Source organism: Pan troglodytes, chromosome 10 (assembly GCF_028858775.2).
Source record: "Pan troglodytes isolate AG18354 chromosome 10, NHGRI_mPanTro3-v2.0_pri, whole genome shotgun sequence".
Classification (NCBI taxonomy): Eukaryota; Metazoa; Chordata; class Mammalia; order Primates; family Hominidae; genus Pan; species Pan troglodytes.
The window spans coordinates 44,661,251-44,680,227 of NC_072408.2; the positions used below are offsets into that span (position 1 = coordinate 44,661,251).

Here is an 18,977-nt window from a genome sequence, read left to right on the forward strand (position 1 = left end):
AGCCTTGGGCCTCCTTTTTCAGTTTCCCCAGAACACCCCAATTCATTTCCCCTTGACTTCTGCTGTATATTCCCCCTTCCCTTGACTGGAGATCTGGACTGGTGGGGGTGGGCCAAGAAGAGGAGGCAAGAAGAGAGCACATCAGAACACGCAAACTTCCGAAAAGCAACAGCTCCTTAACAAGAAACTGCATGGCCACACATTACTTGCTCTACCTTCACATCAGTATGCAAATTCTTTGGAACCCTAGTAACCTTAGTCATTTTCTTTTCTTTTTGGATAAAGGAATGACAAGAGACATGACCATTTTTCCCTAGCCTGGAAATGCTCTGCTTCTATGTTGAGGCCAGGATGGGTCATCACCTGTTCCCAAGGGGCAGTGCCCTGGGGACCAGGCAGGGAAGACAAGGACCCTACATCTCTGCCACTCCTTCCATTCAGCATAGCCATTGTGCAGTGGAGCCCCTTTTCAGAAAACAGGGGAGGTTTCTCAGGTTTATTCATCATGCCCTCACTTCACTTTTCACCCATTTATCCATCTTCATATCTCATTTCCTCTGGTGCCTTAATTCTGCTCCTTATCCAAATTCGCTCTCAGAAATGGATCTTAAATCAATGGTTTTCGTGAGTGTTTGTGTAGTGTGCATCTTCTTCCAGGGGTTTGTGTGTCTAAGCCTTTCACAAACGCCTCCTCCTCTATAAAGGAATTTTAGTCACCATCAAGCAGGTAAGGGAGGTATTTTGATGGCACCACCTAAGCTGCCAGCTTAGAGTGGTGGAAACTTTCTAGGTGTGCAATATTAAGAAGGGTTTCCTGTTTTTAAAATAAAACTAAGTAACAGGAAACTTTTCCAGGATGAAAACAGAATCTATTGGTTTGTATCACTCTAAATTACTATCCAGTCTTTGTCACACATACATATTTTTATTGTTGTGGCCACTGAGGGTAGACTAAGTAGTATGACACCACCACGTAATTTCATGTACCTATGTCTTTTATTGACATAGAGTCACACACCTGCTTCTGGTTTTGGCCATTGTCAAATTGTCTGGGTTTTCATTTTCATAAACAGTGCTGCTTTGAATGTTTTTGTATTGGTCCTTTAAAAAATTTTGTGTGTGATAGTCTACTAAATTCCCTTTGAGGCCAGGCGCGGTGGCTCATGCCTATAATCCCAGCACTTTGGGAGGCCTAGATGGGCAGATCACCTGAGGTCAGGAGTTCGAAATCAGCCTGGCCAACATGGCAAAACCCCGTCTTTACTAAAAAAATAAATAAATAAATTAGCCGGGCATGGTGGCACACGCCTGTAATCCTGGCTACTCAGGAGTCTGAGGCAGGAGAATCGCTTGAACCCGGGAGGCAGAGGTTGCAGTGAGCAGAGATCGCGCCATTACACTCCAGCCTGGGCAACAGAGTGAGACTCCGTCTCAAATTAAAATAAAATAAAATTCCCTTTGGAGGGAAATTAATTATTAACATAGGAGGAAGTCATTTCATGGAAAAATATAAAATCTTGCTATCAATGAGAAGAAAAGTAATTGACTTTAAGGTATGAGTTGCCTGTTAAGCCAGAAAATAAATAAGCAATGATAAAACCTATACTGGTGGCCAGGCATGGTGGCTCACAACTGTAATCCCAGCACTTTGGGAAGCTGAGGCATGTGGATTGCTCGAGCTCAGGAGTTCGAGACCAGCCTGGGCAACATGGCAAAACTCTGTCTCTACAAAAAAATACAAAAATTAGCCAGGTGTGGTGGCACATGCCTGTAGTTCCAGCTACTCTGGAGGCTGATGTGGGAGGATCACTTGAGCCTGGGAAGTGGAGGTTACAGTGAGGCGAGATTGCGCCACTGCACTCCAGCCTGGGTGATAGAGTGAGACCTTGTCTCAGAAAAAAAAAACAACAACTATATCGAGTGGTGCTGTGGAGAAACAGGTACATTGTTGATGTTTCTGTGAGTTCATTTAGTCTTTCTGTACAGTCTTGCAGGAAGCAATAGCAGCCCTAATGTATGTAAAACCTTGGACTCCATGGTCCTACTAAATATGCCCTAATAAAATGAATATTTTGCCTCTTTAGAGGGTAAGCTTTCATCATTTATGTTTGTCACTTTCCCATTTTCTCACTTACTTGTTATGTTTTGTCACATTTTGTCCAACAAAATGTTTTTAAAATTTTCACATGTTCAGACTCTCCTTATGTTTGCTAATTTTTTTTTAACTCATTTTTATTTTTTCTGTAGAGATAGCATCTTGTTTTGTTGCCCAGGCTGGTCTGGTAACTCCTGGCTTCAAGTGATGCTACCACCTCAGCCTCCCAAAGTGCTGGGATTACAGGCGTGGGCTACTGCACCCAGCCTGATTTTTTTTCTGGAGTTAGAAATGTATCTTCCCTCCACAGAGGAGATAAACCTGTCATTTTGTTTTCTTTTACTATTTCATAAGGCCTTTGTTGGTGTGTGCTTGTCTCTTGAATTCCTTAAACTACCTGGGTTTTATTATTGCATGCTGTGAACAGTATAGTCCTGAGTTGAGGTTGACGCCTTCCCAAGTTGAAACATGGGCTAGTACTGCAGGATTGGACAGAACCTTTGCGGTTATCTGATTCAGTGGTTCCCACTCTTGGCCATATCGCAGGGGGAGCTTTGAAGGAAAAAAGAGAGGTGAGGTAACTAGCCTCCACTACTGGACATTCTGATTCAGTAGGCCTGGATTAAAGCCTAGAAATATATGCCCAGCAGTTTTAAGAAGCCATTGATCTGGCCAGGCGCGGTGACTCATGCCTGTAATCCCAGCACTTCGGGAGGCTGAGGCGGGCACATCACTTGAGGTCAGGAGTTCGAGACTAGCCTGGCCAACATGGTGAAAACCCATCTCTCCTAAAAATACAAGAAAAAAATTAGCCAGGCGTGGTGGTATGCGCCTGTAATCTCAACTGCTTGGGAGGCTGAAGCAGAAGAACCCCTTGAACCCCAGAGGCAGAGATTGCAGTGAGCAGAAGTCACACCACTGCACTCCAGCATGGGTGACAGAGCAAGACTCCATCTCAAAAAAAATTAAATTAAAATAAAAAGAAGCCAGTGATCTGGTCCTATATCCATCACTCAACTCCTAGGCTCCTTTTAACTAACCATATATTAAATAATAACCCTTCTCCTCGTTGTATGGCTGTGAAGAAGTTTCCTGGTAGGGGTACCCCAGTACCTGTGTAGGCTAAGGTACCAAGAGAAGGCAAAAAGCTGCAGGTCACGGGAAGTTCATTTAGAAGCTCACTGAAGCTGCTCACATGACTTTAGACCTCAGGGAATAGCAGAGAAAAGCTGGCTGTCCTGGAGAGCCCCTGTGATCCTGTAGTGCAGCACAGACCTGTCCAATTTTCAGGGACTGTTGCTTCCAGGACTTTGCCCTTCAGGAACTCCTGCCCTTTCAGCAGCTGCATCCAAAAGTACCCTGGAGGTGGATGAACAGCGATTCAGTGGCAGGATGAACCAAGGACAGCCGCTCCCATCATTTCTAGCTCCGGCCCTCCCTGACACACGTGTGCTTCAGACTCCTCTGTTGATGTGTGACAGTCCTTACAGGGCCAGGAAATGAGGGCTAACACTCACCTGGGTATCTTCTTCAGCTAGATGTGAGAAGGGGTGGCCTACCTCCCAGAGCTGGCACAGGGCTCCCCAGCCTCCTGTCCTCACCACCGTAGCATTCAGGAAGCTGCCTCATGGGCCAGGGAAGACCAACAATTGGTCTTGGGCTATGTAGCAATGCAGCATGGGGCTGAGGGTCCCCGCTTCAGGCTGCAGATGGGATGTCATGTACTGCTGTGGTGACCCCTCCACTCACGTCAGGCTCACTCCTTGTCCTTCTTTCTTTCAATGCCTTGTGAAGTGAAGTCACCCCCGGGGATCCCTCCGAGCCCTGCCCCTGCCATTGCCACCTTCAGCCAAGCCCCAAGCCAGCCTCAGGCATCGCAGACCCTGACGCCACTGGCTGTACAAGCTGCCCCCCAGGTAAGGGCTGCCCTCGGGAGCTGGACAGAAGGCCGGGGGCAGGAGCGAGGCATGGGACAGCCAGCATGGGGAAGCCATGGAATCTGGGAACTTCATGGGGGCAGGACAGGGAAGGGGCTATGGCTTGAGGGAGGGACTCTCCCACTAGGCACATCCAGCCTCACCCCTGCCTAGATCAGGCCCATTTGGAAAAGGGGATCTACATTTGCAGAATCATTCCTTGGGCCTGCCAGGATTGCAGAAATAACGTTAACTCTTTCATGCAGCCAGAGTTTCTGTTTATCAAATGACTAAATGAATGAATACCCTTGCCGGCCCTCCAGCGGATGCCTGTAAGAGTTAATGGATTGTTCAGAGTCCTCATTTAGAGCCAGGGAGTGGCCCCAGCACCATGAGAGGCTGCCTTCAGGATCCTGCAGGCAGGCAGAGCTCCCTGTCCCTTTCGCTACATTCCCTGACTCCAAGGCATCCAGCCAAGGGTATGGTCCTTCAGAAACTTCTCGGAGGCCTCTGTGGGGCCTTGACCACTTGGTTCCATCAGCCTCTGCTCCCTGTTCCCTGGCCACTAAGCACGGGGCCTGTCAGCAAGGGCTCGCTGAAGGCCTGGCAGGCAGCAGGCTGTGGTGGGGGAGGCCTGTGCCCCCTTCCCATCCTGTGAGCAGGGCCGCCTTGCCCTGGATTTAGGCGACTTCTCTGAAGGCAGGATAGTCGGTCCAGGCATCCCCTCAGGTTTGGGCCTCCAGCTAGGGTTTGGCTCTTCCCCATCCTCATGTGGCCTTCGCCCCATCGCCCTCAGAATGCTTTGTTTGTGCTCAGCTGGGTCTCAGAGACCCAGTGTTTGCGCTGTCAATGTTGATTTTTTATTTTTTCTTTTCTTTTTGAAATCTTGTTTGCTTTTGCAGGTCTTGACTCAGGAAAACTTAGCCACAGTTCTGACAGGAGTTATGGTTCCAGCAGGGGCAGTTACTCAACCTCTTCTTATCCCCATCAGTATTGCAGGTCAAGTGGCTGGTCAGCAGGGGCTGGCCGTGTGGACAATTCCTACAGCAACCGTGGCTGCCCTCCCAGGACTGACCGCTGCTTCTCCTACGGGGGGAATTTTCAAGCCACCTTTAGCCGGTCTCCAAGGTAACGGCAACTCTTCCCAGGACTGCACCAGGCCCCCCACCACCCTCTACTACACCCCCGCACGTGTGCTTGCCATGTCGGACTCAGAACCCACGGCCCACCCAGGGCAACCGCCCTGGAGTCTGGATCTGGTGTCTTGGGCATCCGGCCGCAGAGCTGCTGCACCACCTCGGGACTGTAGGCCGTGACACCATGCTGGCCCTGCAGGCCTGCCATACTTCAGCCAGCTGTCTGAGACTGCCCCTCTCCCCCCACGCCAGAACTCACCCCATGACCAGCCTCCTGGGAAGGACTACAAGAAGATTCAACGTCTGGTTCTTGAACCTACACATCTCCTGGCCCCAGGGAGGGGGGATAAGAGATGCTGGCGTGCGCCAGCCCTTCAAGGATCAAGGGAATCGTGGCTGCCTGCCCCACTGAGCCCACTGCCCCAACCCCCTCTCCTTCTTGTGCCAGATCCCTTGGGATTGGAGCCGCTGTGAGCAGTGGCTAGGCATTTGAGCACCTCTGTCTCTGCCTTGCTCCATAGCAGCTGCTGTGCTGAACACCGCTCTTCCGGCACCGGTACAAGCTGCCGCACCAGTACAGGCCTCCTCGACGGCCCAACCCCGGCCACCAGCCCAGCCCCAGACGCTGTTCCAGACCCAGCCGCTGCTGCAGACCACACCTGCCATCCTCCCGCAGCCCACTGCTGCCACCGCTGCTGCCCCTACCCCCAAGCCAGTGGACACCCCCCCACAGATCACCGTCCAGCCTGCAGGCTTCGCATTTAGCCCAGGAATCGTAAGCTGCTGCCCTCACCCAGGGCTGGCCAGGGATGGACGGAATCATGGGCCAAGGGTGGAACTGACCCTTCCCACAGTGGAGGATGAGCCCCCCCGAAAACAGCCCTTTTCCAACACATCAGCAGAGATGGGCTCCCTCTGAGGCCTTCTCCTTGCAGCTGCCAGCCCGTCCATCCCAGATAAAAGCAGACAACCTCTGCCAAGAGGGCTGGGCACATTCTCCAGAACCTGAACCACTGGACCAGGCTTGGAGGGTGGGATGACGTCTGGGGGTTGAAAACTTGTGAGCTGTCCCTACGGTGCAGTCAGAGCTTACAGCTCTATGCTGGTGTCTGTCCAGTGTAGCTCCTGGCTTGGCAGTGGGAGCCGTTAGATATGACTAGGATCACATCAGCCTCTCCAGCGTGGCCCTTCTACCCTCCCAGGCCTGGCCTGAAAGATTAACCCGAGTTACTTTTCCATGACTGTGGCCCTGCCCTTCCCTGCTGACCCCTGCAGCCCCTAGCCCTGGAAACCATCCAGCCGGTAGACCCCTAGCCCTGGAAACCATCCAGCCGGTAGACATGGGCCTGAAGCCCACATTCACATCTACCCACCCCAATGCCCTCTGTCCTCTTCCCTCTGCCCGGGGTTCTTCTCACCCCTTGGCTTCTGAGCAAGGCTCTTCCTCCACCCACAGATCAGTGCTGCTTCCCTCGGGGGACAGACCCAGATCCTGGGGTCCCTCACTACAGCTCCAGTCATTACCAGCGCCATTCCCAGCATGCCAGGGATCAGCAGTCAGATCCTCACCAATGCTCAGGGACAGGCAAGTGGCCAAAGACAGGGCTGGAGGGTGGGGACTGTGGAGAGGCTGACCAGAGGATGGCGGCCAGGTCTTGGGCTGTGGGTCATAGAAACTCGAACAGACGTCAAGCTGTTGTTCCTATCTCCTCTGCGGCGGCTTTCTGCCGATGCTGAAGCTGGGCAGGGGTGTACCCACCACCCTGTCCTGGAGGTGCTCACATTACGTGGGAGTTTTCATTTATGGAGCACCCATGCTGTGGTCAGGCTTTATGCTAGGTGCTTTCTCATACATCATCTCACTTTCTTTGGAGTACAAATCTATTAGATGGAGATTTTTATTCCCATCTTACAGGACAGAAGGCTGAGGTTCAGAGCAATGAAAGCTACACAGCTAAAATGTGGCAGAACAAGGCAGGTCTCTGAATCCACATCCAGACCTATTCCTGCTCCACCATAGCTCTGAGGATGGAATAAAGGAAGTAGCCCTTAGAGTGTGAATCCTGCACTTTACTCATGCAGAAGCTGAGGCCAGAGCAGGTTGAGGGATTTGTCCATTAGTCTGTTCCCCTGGTGGTGTGGGGATCTCGGTTTGGGGTGGAGCTGGATGCTACCCTCACACCTGGGGTCCCTGCCTTATTTCCTCCCAGGTTATTGGAACCCTTCCATGGGTAGTGAACTCAGCTAGTGTGGCGGCCCCAGCACCAGCCCAAAGCCTGCAGGTCCAGGCCGTGACCCCCCAGCTGTTGTTGAACGCCCAGGGCCAGGTGATTGCGACCCTGGCTAGCAGCCCCCTGCCTCCACCTGTGGCTGTCCGGAAGCCAAGCACACCTGAGTCCCCTGCTAAGAGTGAGGTACAGGGGCTGGGGGTGGTGGGGGGTGGGGCAGGCTCTGCTATCTGGCACCGGCTGCTTCCCTCCAGACTGCCAGGCAGGACAGCATCTTCTGAAACTCCTAGGAGAGCAGGGCACTTCCTAAAGTGGGGGAGGTCCCAGAGTAGAAGGCCCACATGTGTCCACACAGGTTCTGCCCAGGGAAACAGCACCACGAGACCCCCTACTCACACGCACCCAAAATATGTATAGGTGCCCTCAGATGCCAGTGCTGTTCTAAGAAGGTCAGGGAGGTAGGTGATGGTCAAAGTAGACTGGGCCAGAATCAGCTTTAGGGTGAACAAACTTCCTGAAAAGCCCTGGGAAGTCAGTTCTGTACCCCATTCCTCTACCCCTCCATCCCTCCACCCCTCCACTCTGCACCGTGGCTTTGATTTACTCATTGCTCATTCTAGGAGTATTTATTTAGTGCCTACTATATTCCAAGTGCTGAAGACACAAAGATGAATAAGATGCCTTCTTAGCCTTAGGTAGCTTGGCATTGGAGACCATTACAAGTCAGTGGGACAAAACTATCACAGGGACACACAAATAAGGTGGTTTGGGGCCCTAGAGAAAAGAGCTCTTGACAAACTTGGGGGTTAGGCAAGACTTCATAGATAAGGGACATTGGACTATCATAAAGGGATAAAGCCAGGTGTAGTGGTGCTCACCTGTAGTCCCAGCTACTCAGGAGGCTAAGGCGGAGGATCGCTTGAGGCCAAGAGTTCAAGGCTGCAGTGTACAATGATCATGGCTGTGAATAGCCACTGCACTCCAGCCTGGACGACATAGCAAGACCCCATCTCTAAAAATAAAAAGGGATGAGTTGGATGTGAGAGTGTTCTACCTTCAGGGAACTGCAACAAGTATCACATGCTAGAGCAGCAGTTCTCAAGCCTGTGCATCAGAATCCCCTGGAGGCCTTGCTGGAATGAAGATTCCTGGGTCCCACCTCAGAGTTTCTTATTCAGTAGATCTGAAGTGGGGTCCAAGAGTTTGCATTCCTAAGTTCCCAGGTCACAATATGGCCAGTGGTTTGCAAATGCAGCATGCACTTCCAAGTTTTGTAAATAACCTCTTAGCTTTATCTGTGAACAGGGATCATAAGGGTACCAACTTCAGAAGGTTATGAATGCTAAAGGATATATTATACATAGGCAATGAACACTGGCGCACAGAAAGCACTTGAAAAACAAGCAGTAGTTCTTCTTGTTATTACCATTATCAGGTAAGGTAGTAGGGAACTGCTGATGCTGAAGGGCGTTAGCAAGGAAATGGCTGACCAGATGAGCCTTTTTTTTTTTTTTTTTTTTTTGAGACCAGGGTCTTGCTCTGTTGCCCAGGCTGGTGTGCAGTGATGTGACCTCGGCTCACTGCAACCTCTGCTCCTAGACTCAATCAATCCTCCCACTTCAGCCTCCCCGGTAGCTGGGACTACAGGTGTGCACCACCACACCTGGCTAATTTTTGTATGTTTTGTAGAGACAGGGTTTTGCCACATTGCCCAGGCTGGTCTCAAACTCCTGAACTCAAGTGATCAGCCCACCTCAGCCTCCCAAAGTGCTGGTATTACAGGCATGTGACACCGTGCCCAGCTGAGAGATGCATTTTTTAAAAATCCCTGTTATAGGCTGGGCACAGTGGCTCAGGCCTGTAATCCCAGCACTTTGGTAGGCTGAGGCAGGTGGATCACCTGAGGCCAGGAGTTCAAGACCAGCCTGCCCAACATGGTGAAACCTCGTCTCTACTAAAAATACAAAAATTAGCCAGGTGTGGTGGCGGGCACCTGTAATCCTAGCTACTTGGGAGGCCGAGGTAGGAGAATTGCTTGAACCCGGGAGGCAGAGGTTGTGATGAGCCGAGATCGTGCTACTGCACTCCAGCCTGGGCAACAAAGTGAGACTCCGTCTCAAAAAAAAAAATCCCCGTTATTCACATGGTGTCAAGAACTGGACTGTGGTGAGGCAGTTTAAACAGCTCTAGGGAGAGTCAAGGAGCTCTGAACTAAGTCAAAGGCCCTGGGGATGAAGAAGCAATGGACTTGAGACGTACCAGGGGTAGAATCCAGGAAACAGGACCATCCTGGAGAAATCTGTACTTCCTAGAAAGCTTTTTTTCTTTTTAATCATACCAAATACTTTCATATATTTATAGTTTCTTCTGATTACAAATAGGATATGTGGTTTTTACAAAAATTCTAATATTTTGTGTAATGTAAAAAGTAAAAATTCCTTCTAATTCCAACTCCAGAGACAACTTCTTTTGATAGCTCACTTTATGTGCAAGATTTTGTTTTTCTGGAAATTCATATGTATTTCTTAAAGGCATTATTCCATAAAAACTGATTTTCTTTTTTTTATTATTATTTTTTATTTCTTGAGATGGAGTCTCACTCTGTTGCCCAGGCTGAAGTGCAGTGGCATGATCTCTCGGCTTACTGCAACCTCTGCCTCCCGTGTTCAAGCGATTCTCCTGCCTCAGCCTCCCCAGTAGCCGGGATTATAGGTGCGTGCCACCACGCCTGGCTAATTTTTGTATTTTTAGTAAGAGACGGGGTTTCACTATGTTAGCCAGGCTGGTCTTGAACTCCTGACTTCAGGTGATCCGCCCCCTTTGGCTTCCCAAAGTGCTGGGATTAAGGCGTGAGCCACCGCGCCCGACCACATTTTTCACTTAGGGCTATGACTCAGACATCAGAGTAGTTAAGAGGTATACCTTCTCCCTTTTAATGGCTGCACAGTCTATCTTGGTAGAGAGATACCAAAAGCCATCTGCCAGTTTCCCTGTTCAATGCGCATTTGGTGCCTGAGAGGCTCTAAAATCAGGTTGAGGCTGCTTCTTTGAGGGCAGAGATTTGGAAGCAGTTATCCCAAGGGTGAGCACTTGTTGGGGCTTTGGCCAAGTGTACTGAACCTTTCTGAGCCTCTCGCCTGCCTGTGTCACAGTTGGGTGTGAAGCTCCAGGTTGGTAGGGCAGGTTGCTGTGCTTATTTAGTATAATTCAGTCACTATTGTTGGGTGGGTATTAATAAGGTGTTTCTAGTCTTGCTTCTTTTTTTTTGAGACGGAGTCTCACTCTGTCGCCCAGTCTGGAGTGCAGTGGCACGATCTTGGCTCATTGCAACCTCCGCCTCCCAGGTTCAAGCAATTCTCCTGCTTCAGTCTCCTGAGTAGCTGGAATTATAGGCACCCACCACCATGCCCAGCTAATTTTTGTATTTTTAGTAGAGACAGGGTTTTGCCACATTGCCCAGGCTGATATCAAACTCCCAACCTCAAGTGATCCTCCCGCCTTGGCTTCCCAAAGTGTTGGGATTACAGGCATCAGCCACCATGCCCTGCCTAGTCTTGTTTTATGATAGAGCCCAGGCGGGAATGTCCTGCATGCGTGAGGATTTCATGTCTGTTTTTGCCCTGCCTCTGGTCCACCCAGGGATTTTAACTCCCTGAGCCTGGCAGAGGGCAGCAAAGGCTTGTTGTCTGTCCTTTCACAGGTGCAGCCCATCCAGCCCACACCAACCGTGCCCCAGCCTGCTGTGGTCATTGCCAGCCCAGCTCCAGCAGCCAAGCCATCTGCCTCTGCTCCTATCCCAATTACCTGCTCAGAGACCCCCACCGTCAGCCAGTTGGTGTCCAGTAAGTGGCTCCTGGAGAAGTAGTGTGGAGAAGTGGGGAGGCATTTATGTGGGCACCCAATCTCTTCAGATGCTGCTTTCCTTGATATCCTGGGGTCCAGAGGGGAAGGGCAGAGGCCCAATATGAGGGGCTGGCTTTTTTATTCCCATTCCTGTTGAGGTGGAGTTTGGGCACGATGACAGTGGAGGCTGTCAAGCTGGCTGGCTGGCTGCTTTTCGGAGAGGCCGAGCCATGGGCTGTCTCCGCTATGGTCTCTCACCCAGTATTTGAGGAATGTGGGTGACCAACAAGTGTGTTTGGGGCCAGGCCTAGGGAGAATGGGGGAGGGTGAGCAGTTAGAGCTGGAAGAACTTGAAAATAGCTCCTTACCCCTGGAGAGGTTAGTTTAGGCCCCTTTTCTTCAACTCTTGCTTGTCTTGGGGACAAAGATGATAAGGGTCTTGAAGGTGCGTGAGCCTTTTCCCAGGTGTCCTCACCTCTCAGTACTGCGTCAGTTCAGACCAATGAGCCAGATAAGCAGGGATGGTTCCCATGTTACACACTCATCCCTGCTCCCTCCCTCTGGCCTAGAGCCACATACTCCAAGTCTGGATGAGGATGGGATCAACTTAGAAGAGATCCGGGAGTTTGCCAAGAACTTTAAGATCCGGCGGCTCTCGCTGGGCCTTACACAGACCCAGGTGGGTCAGGCTCTGACTGCAACGGAAGGTCCAGCCTACAGCCAGTCAGCCATCTGCCGGTGAGTAAGGCTGCCCTAGACAGGATTAGGGCCTGCTCAGCTGCCTGGTGCCACCAGGCACTCATGGGGACCTGGGCACTGGCCCCTTTTCCATATGCCCCCTTGCTCCAGCCTTTTTCCAGATAAGGAAGACCATCTTAAGGGTAAATATGAACGCCTGGGGCAGTCAAAGGCTGACTCTGTCCTTCTGAGGTCCTCTGAAGATTATCCTCCAATCCTGGGCATTAATATGGGTCTTCTTTGGGGAACCCAAGACCCTAATCCACTGAGGAATTCTAGCAGGAAAGGAGTACAGCTTATAAAATTAATCACCAAAGTGGGAACTTCCATTCTATGTTGGCCCTTAACTGTAACACACCATACCTCATCATGCTCCCATCCCCCCTCTAACAAGGCATGACTGTAAAGTAACATAGCTGAGTTTTCTGTAAGCAGCCTACAAACTGGTTTTGGTGCCAGGAGGGATAGAGTTTCAAACAAGAATAAGCGCATGGCTCAGGGATGGCCAAAAGGTTTCATCTGCCTGCCAGCTCCATAGGTCAGGCTAGAGTGACCTTTAGAGTGCCTCCAGCATCCTGTGGAGAATCCTGTCACCACACCCAGCTCAGCCAGAAAGAGCAGCCTGACTTGTTAGTGATGCTGCTATGGGAGTGTGACTGGAGGCCTCCCAAGGTGACTCCTCAAAGGACTTCATTCATTTAGGGGAACGTTCTAGAATGGTTGTTTGTAAGGCAGTTGCACTATTATTATTCCACTACTGACTGAGCCGAGGCTGTGGGAATGGTTTCCCTGTTAGGACCGGGCACATCAGAGGGTCTGAGGAGTCTGGGCTTGGCCAAACTAGAGGGGTCTTGGTGGAGGTGGTGAGGGGAGCACTGGGTACAGTCTCACCAGCCCCTAAAGGAGCGGCCCCTTGAGGATGGAGCCTGCACCTAGGTGCGGGGTGTGCCAAAGAGACCAACATGCTCTCACTGCCTCTTCCTGGGTATGGGTTGCCCACAGGTTCGAGAAGCTAGACATCACACCCAAGAGTGCCCAGAAGCTAAAGCCGGTGCTGGAAAAGTGGCTAAACGAAGCTGAACTGCGGAACCAGGAAGGCCAGCAGAACCTGATGGAGTTTGTGGGAGGCGAGCCCTCCAAGAAACGCAAACGCCGCACCTCCTTCACCCCCCAGGCCATAGAGGCTCTCAATGCCTATTTTGAGAAGAACCCACTGCCAACAGGCCAGGAGATCACTGAAATTGCTAAGGAGCTCAACTACGACCGTGAGGTAGTGCGGGTCTGGTTCTGCAATCGGCGCCAGACGCTCAAGAACACCAGCAAGCTGAACGTCTTTCAGATCCCTTAGGGCTCAGCCCCTGGCCCTGTGTTCTAGCACTTTGTCCATTTCCCGTGGCATCCGGCTGCAGCCACTGCCATGACAGCACCTGTCATTTTGCCACGTGCAGCTGTGCTCACCCCAGGTCATCAGACTCCACCGTGTGCATGTGCATCAATGTCCCTCTTTTCTCCCACACATCTCACATCATGGGGAGGCCAGAGGGGGCCACACGAGAGCTCCAGGCTCTGGGCTGGTCACTCCGAAGAAGAGGATTTGTGACGTCACTTAGAGAAGCACCTTGCTAGCATGGTTTCTGAAGGGTGAATTCTGGTGGGGAACCAGAAACTCCCTGTCTTTGGGGCAGGGCTAAAGCAGCTCCTAAGGACCACTGGCCATTAGCTCTTGCTTTTGATGGCATTCTCTTTCCACCTTCTCTTCTCCTTTGCTCCTCTGTGTTAGTGTGGCAGGTATGACAACTCATCCAGTGGAAACACAGCCTCACACTGCCCTTCCGCCCCCCACACTTTGCTTGCAGGTGCACCGAAAGGACCCGGGAGATAAAATTCAAAAAAGTGTGATGTGCTGCTCAGAAGGTCAGACTCCATGTCTGCCTTGACCTCAAGATCAGAAGGTTCCCAAACCCCTGGGGCTGGAACATGGGATCTCCTCTTCCACCTCTTCCTGGTTCCTTTGCGGGGAAAATTGCACTAAAACAGAACCTTTTCTTAATCCATGTTGGAAGGAAGCAACAGTGAACTCTACCTGTTCTGGAGTTGTCCTGGGTCTGCAGAAGGTTGGGAATTTAGAAAATAAGGCTGTTCTTTCATATTTTAATTTAATCTCTGTCAATGGCCATCCCTCCCACAAAAAAACGTGGGTTAAGAGAACTTGCAGACTGGATATGCAAGCAAACGGGCAACTCTGGAGAAAAATAAGGAAAGGAATGCTGACTTTCTCTTTCTTTCTCTTGTCCCCACACCCATTCCCAACCCAATACTGGGGCCTTCTCAAAAGGAGCAAATTAAACAATAAACCAGACAGCAATGCCCTGGAGGAAAGGACAACATCCTGAAATAAATGATGGAGCCCAGGAAGGTCTCTTGTGGAAGTTGACTTAATTCTAATTTTCTTTGTAACTTTAAGCCTTGGATACGGGAGGAGAAATCTCATTTTGTCGAGTCTCAGACCATGTCTGTGTGTAAGCAATCCCCACAGTGTCCTCTGAGTCAAGAACAGCCCCAGATCAGATTGAGTTTTGCTTCTAGACGGGGTAGCTATGGTACCTTGGGGGTTAGCTCTCATCCAAGCTGTTAAGTGAGTTTCCAGCCTCACTGTGGCTGGAAAGCCCCTAAAATTCAGTATGTAACTCCAGGAAGTCAGGAGAGAACTGAGATTTGCCTAGATGACCACAGGCTTGCGGTATAGATTATCCCTAAAGGGCCCCAAGTCATGGGGGTCAACCACCCCTCTCTTCAGTACTCTTATCCTTACAGAGGCTGGTCTCTAACAGCTGCCTCCAGTGGACCTCCCATGATCCACCCTGAGGGAAGGACCGTCAGCTGGGGACACATCACCACCTCTGTCAGTCACTGGTGCAGAGCCACCTCCTAGCCTAGCTTCCTCTGGTGTCCTGTTTCCTTTCCCACTTACTGTTGGTGCCTCCCAGGCCCTGCAATGCCAGCGTGGCCACCCTCTTGGTAGCCTGGCCAGTGAGAGGAGGACAGTTGTGTGCTGAATTAGCACACGCACGTGCAGCGCACACAGATGCGCACACACACACACACACATACACGCTCTGCTGCATTTGGACAAACCATGCCTGCCAGAATGTAGCAGAGGTGAGGAAGCAGGTGGGCAGCTTGCCTGACCCAGCTTTTCAGGAGAGCGTGTCTCCAACAGAGAGTCTCCACACTCTAGTTCAGGGTTATCGACCTGCCTCAATGAGATGACAGACTCATTTGGGAGGGGTGTTGCAAACAAGTTTTCAGTGAGAATAGTTAAGTTCCAGAGCTTGTAAAGGATTCAGTGACTGACACTTCAGTAAATTAGGCCAGGCACATTGGCTTATGCCTGTAATTCCAACACTTTGGAAGGCCGAGGTGGGCGGATCATTTGAGGTCTGGAGTTCGAGACCAGCCTGACCAACATGGTGAAACCCCGTCTCTACTAAAAATACAAAAATTAGCCAGGTGTGGTAGTGCACATCTGTAATCCCAGCTACTTGGGAGGTGGAGGCAGGAGAATTGCTTGAACCCTGGAGGTTGCAATGAGCTGAGATCACACTACTTCACTCCAGCCTGGGTGACAGAGCAAGACTCTGTCTCAAACAAACAAAAACTTATAGTGATGCAGGTTTTCATGCTCAGACGCTTGCATTCAGGTATGCTTTCTTTTTTGAGAGAGACAAATGGGTCACAGCTGGCACCCTGGGAATAGCACATAATCCAGGGTGTGTCTGTGGTGGTGGACGTGCAGGGGAACACCATCTGTCCTGTGTCATGATGGGAAAACAATCATGAACCACTAGTCTAAATTAGGCCTGGCCATGCTTTCTCAGCCCCTCCCTCATTTAAATTTGTCTTCCCAAAGCTGAGCTAAAACTAAACCATTTCTCCTCTGCTGGAATGATGGATTGGTCATTCAGAGGAACAATACCAGGGGTGGGAGGTTTGCAGGCTGAGTTCCCCAGGCATGGGGGTGCAGGGTGTCCCTGAGGTTTACCCAAAGCACAGCTCGCTGGCCTGTGACCTCTGCCCTTCTTCCCACAGTGTAAGACCCCCCAGGAAGCAGCTGGGGCCTGAACCTCTCACCTAGGAGGTAGGTTTATTTTATTTTTTGTTAGCATCAGGCTCTGAAGGAGTTGGTATACATTTTGTTTTGAAAACATCTTCTGGACTTACACCAGAGCTTAGTGTCGTCTTTACTATGGAAAGAGAGGAGAACGGACAGAAATGGTTTAACTGTGTGGAGTTTTGTTTGTTTTGTTTTAAATGGAAGAAAGACCAAAACTTTCCTGGTGGATCAGCTAGGGCCTTTGACCCTGCATTACCATGGCATTTTATCCAGGTGAAGTCCAGGGAAAGAACTCAGCCAAATGGACTAAGGAACACACGAGTTTGGAATGCGAGACTCTGACATTTTTGTGTTCTTGGAAATCCAGTTACCTTCCCATGCCCAGATTTCCTTCCTGCCTCATGGACCAGGCTCTGGCACTGAGGTTCTCACTGTTCCCAACACAGACAAAGCTTCCTGAGGGCTGGAGGGGCAGCAAGGGGAGAGGAGAATGGGGAAGAAGCACTTGATGTAGTTGTGTGGAATAAACAGTATTTTTTCTTTTGTACTGGTCTGCTTGTTTCCTGTTCACTCTTCAGGGTAGAAATATTAGTGAAACAGTGTCAGAGGACAGGGAAGTGACAGTCTTTGCTGTCAGCTTGCAGCCTGGAAAATCCCATTGCAAGAAAGCAGGGGTCAGTACTCTGGATTCCCATTTCAGAAGTCCCTGCTTGGGCCCTCCTGCCACCACGACCCTCTCATCACATTGGGGATTCAGTTCTAGAGACAGAAGGGCACAGGGTCTCCTTTTAGAACACCCTTCTTATACCTAGAGCCCCAGAATTCTCTGCCAAGCCCACTTCCTGGACCCCTCCTCTCTGGGTTCCAGGAGCTGTGCCGTTGGTGTGCACACTTGTAGGTCTAAGAGGTGGCTGCCTTAGTCTGCTCTGGTTGCTACAACAAAGTACCTTAGACTCAGTGCCTTACAGACAAGAGAAATTTATTGCTCACAGTTTTGGAGACTGGAAAGTCCAAGATCAAGGTCAAGATCAAGGTCGATGTCTGATGAGAGCCCTCTTCCTCATAAACAGGTATCTTTTCACTGTAACCTCACATGGTGGAAGGGCAAGCAAGCTCCCTTGGCCTCTTTTATAAGGGAGCTAATCCCATTAATCTTACTTGACTAATCACACCCCAAAAGGCCCCACCTTAATCCAGTCAGCCCTCCATATCCCTGGGGTCTGTGTCCTCAGATACAACCTCAGATGGAAAATACGATATTCAAAAACAACAACAGGCCGGGTGTGGTGGCTATTGCCTGTAATCCCAGCACTTTGGGAGGCCAAGGCAGGCGGATTGCCTGAGCTCAGGAGTTCGCAACCAGCTTGGGCAACATGGTAAAACCCCATCTCTACTAAAAATCCAAAAATTAAACAGGTGTGGTGGTACATGCCTGTAATCCCAGCTATTTGGGAGGCTGAGGCACAAGAATTGCTTGAACCCAGGAGATGGAGGTTGCAGTGAGCCGAGATCGTACCACTGCACTCCAGCCTGGGTAACAGAGCAAGACTCTGCCTCCAAACAAACAAACAACCCAACCCCCATAATACAACAGTAAAAAACAAAACAAACAAAAAATGTCAATATCGTATAACAACTATTTACATAGCATTTACATTATATTAGTAGGTATTATAAGTAACCCAGAGATAATTTTATGCAAGAGGATGTGCACAGGAGGTTATGTGGAAATACTACACTGTTTTTGGTGGGTTTTGTTTTGTTTCTAGAGACAGAGTCTCACTTGTTGGCCCAGGCTGGAGTGCAGTGGCGCGATCACAGCTCACTAGATTTCCCTGGCTCAAGTGATCCTCCCACCTCAGCCTCCCAAGTGGCTGGGTCTACAGGCATGTGCCACCACACCTGGCTAATTTTTTTATTTTTGTTTTTAGAGATGGGGTCTCACTATGTTGCCCAGGCTGGAGTACACCATTTTATATGAGAGACTTGAGCACCTGTGGATTTTGGTATCCTCAGGCATCCTGAAACCAATCCCCGACAGATATGGAAGGACAACTGTACTATCACATTGGGGATTCAGTTTCATTATAGGAATTTTTGGGAAACACAAACATTCAGCCCAGCCGTGGCCAAAGGGCAGCTGTTTGTCAGACAGTAGGGTGACAGAGCTTGGATATGTAGACTACGGTGTCTACACATGTACGTCAGGCTCTTTGCAGTGCAAGATGGGGAGAGGGAGGAGAAGGCAGCCAACGGGCTGAGGGCCAGGACTGGGGCACATTCTAGCATGGGACTTCAAGGAGTTCTAAATCCAAACCTGGCCTCCCAGGTCACTATAAAGGTATACTCTTCAGGATAGGAAGCCAGAACTTTAATAATTAGTTTGACTTATACTTTACAAAAAGGTGACTATATGGTAAGCAAGACTTTGTATTATTCCCCAGGACTGTCACCTGAGCTTAGAGCTGAGAGCACACCTGTCATGAGGGTCTCTCTTGGCTTGTCTACTTCCTAGGAGCAGGGTTCATGACATCTGTCTCTCAGGTCCCTCTCCCCTGACACTCAGCTGGTATTGATGATGTCTGGGCTACCTAATCTAAACTGGTGAGAGCAGCCGGGAGCAGTGGCTCATGCCTGTAATCCTAGCACTTTGGGAGGTCGAGGCGGGTGGCTCACCTGAGGTCAGGAGTTTGAGACCAGCCTGGCCAACGTGGCAAAACCCTGTCTCTACTAAAAATACAAAAACTGGCCAGGCTTGGGGGCACAAGCCTGTAATCCCAACTACTTGGGTGGCTGAGGCATGAGAATCGCTTGAGCCTGGGAGGCAGAGGCTACAGTGAACCGAGATCAAGCCACTGCACTCCAGCCTGGATGACAGAGTGAGACCCTGTCTCAAAAAAATAAACA

The 18,977-nt window shown here is 50.3% G+C and overlaps 1 protein-coding gene across 9 annotated transcripts in view; it reads left to right on the top strand.

The window, feature by feature from the left end:
- POU6F1 (POU class 6 homeobox 1) overlaps positions 1-16,617 on the top strand; it is a 32,588-nt gene extending 15,971 nt beyond the window's left edge. For 5 of the 9 annotated variants that reach the window (XM_054663334.2, XM_016923376.4, XM_016923380.4 and 2 more), the window contains 8 exons: positions 3,890-4,011; positions 4,914-5,139; positions 5,669-5,922; positions 6,604-6,732; positions 7,358-7,561; positions 11,076-11,217; positions 11,788-11,956; positions 12,959-16,617. In XM_054663334.2, the coding sequence (XP_054519309.1) occupies positions 3,890-4,011; positions 4,914-5,139; positions 5,669-5,922; positions 6,604-6,732; positions 7,358-7,561; positions 11,076-11,217; positions 11,788-11,956; positions 12,959-13,304 (1,592 nt within the window). In that variant the 3' untranslated portion in view covers positions 13,305-16,617. The remainder of the gene's footprint in view (positions 1-3,889; positions 4,012-4,913; positions 5,140-5,668; positions 5,923-6,603; positions 6,733-7,357; positions 7,562-11,075; positions 11,218-11,787; positions 11,957-12,958) is intronic. The other 4 variants (XM_054663335.2, XM_016923383.2, XM_054663336.2 and 1 more) reach the window with 4 other exon arrangements.
- The last annotated feature ends 2,360 nt before the right edge of the window (positions 16,618-18,977 follow it).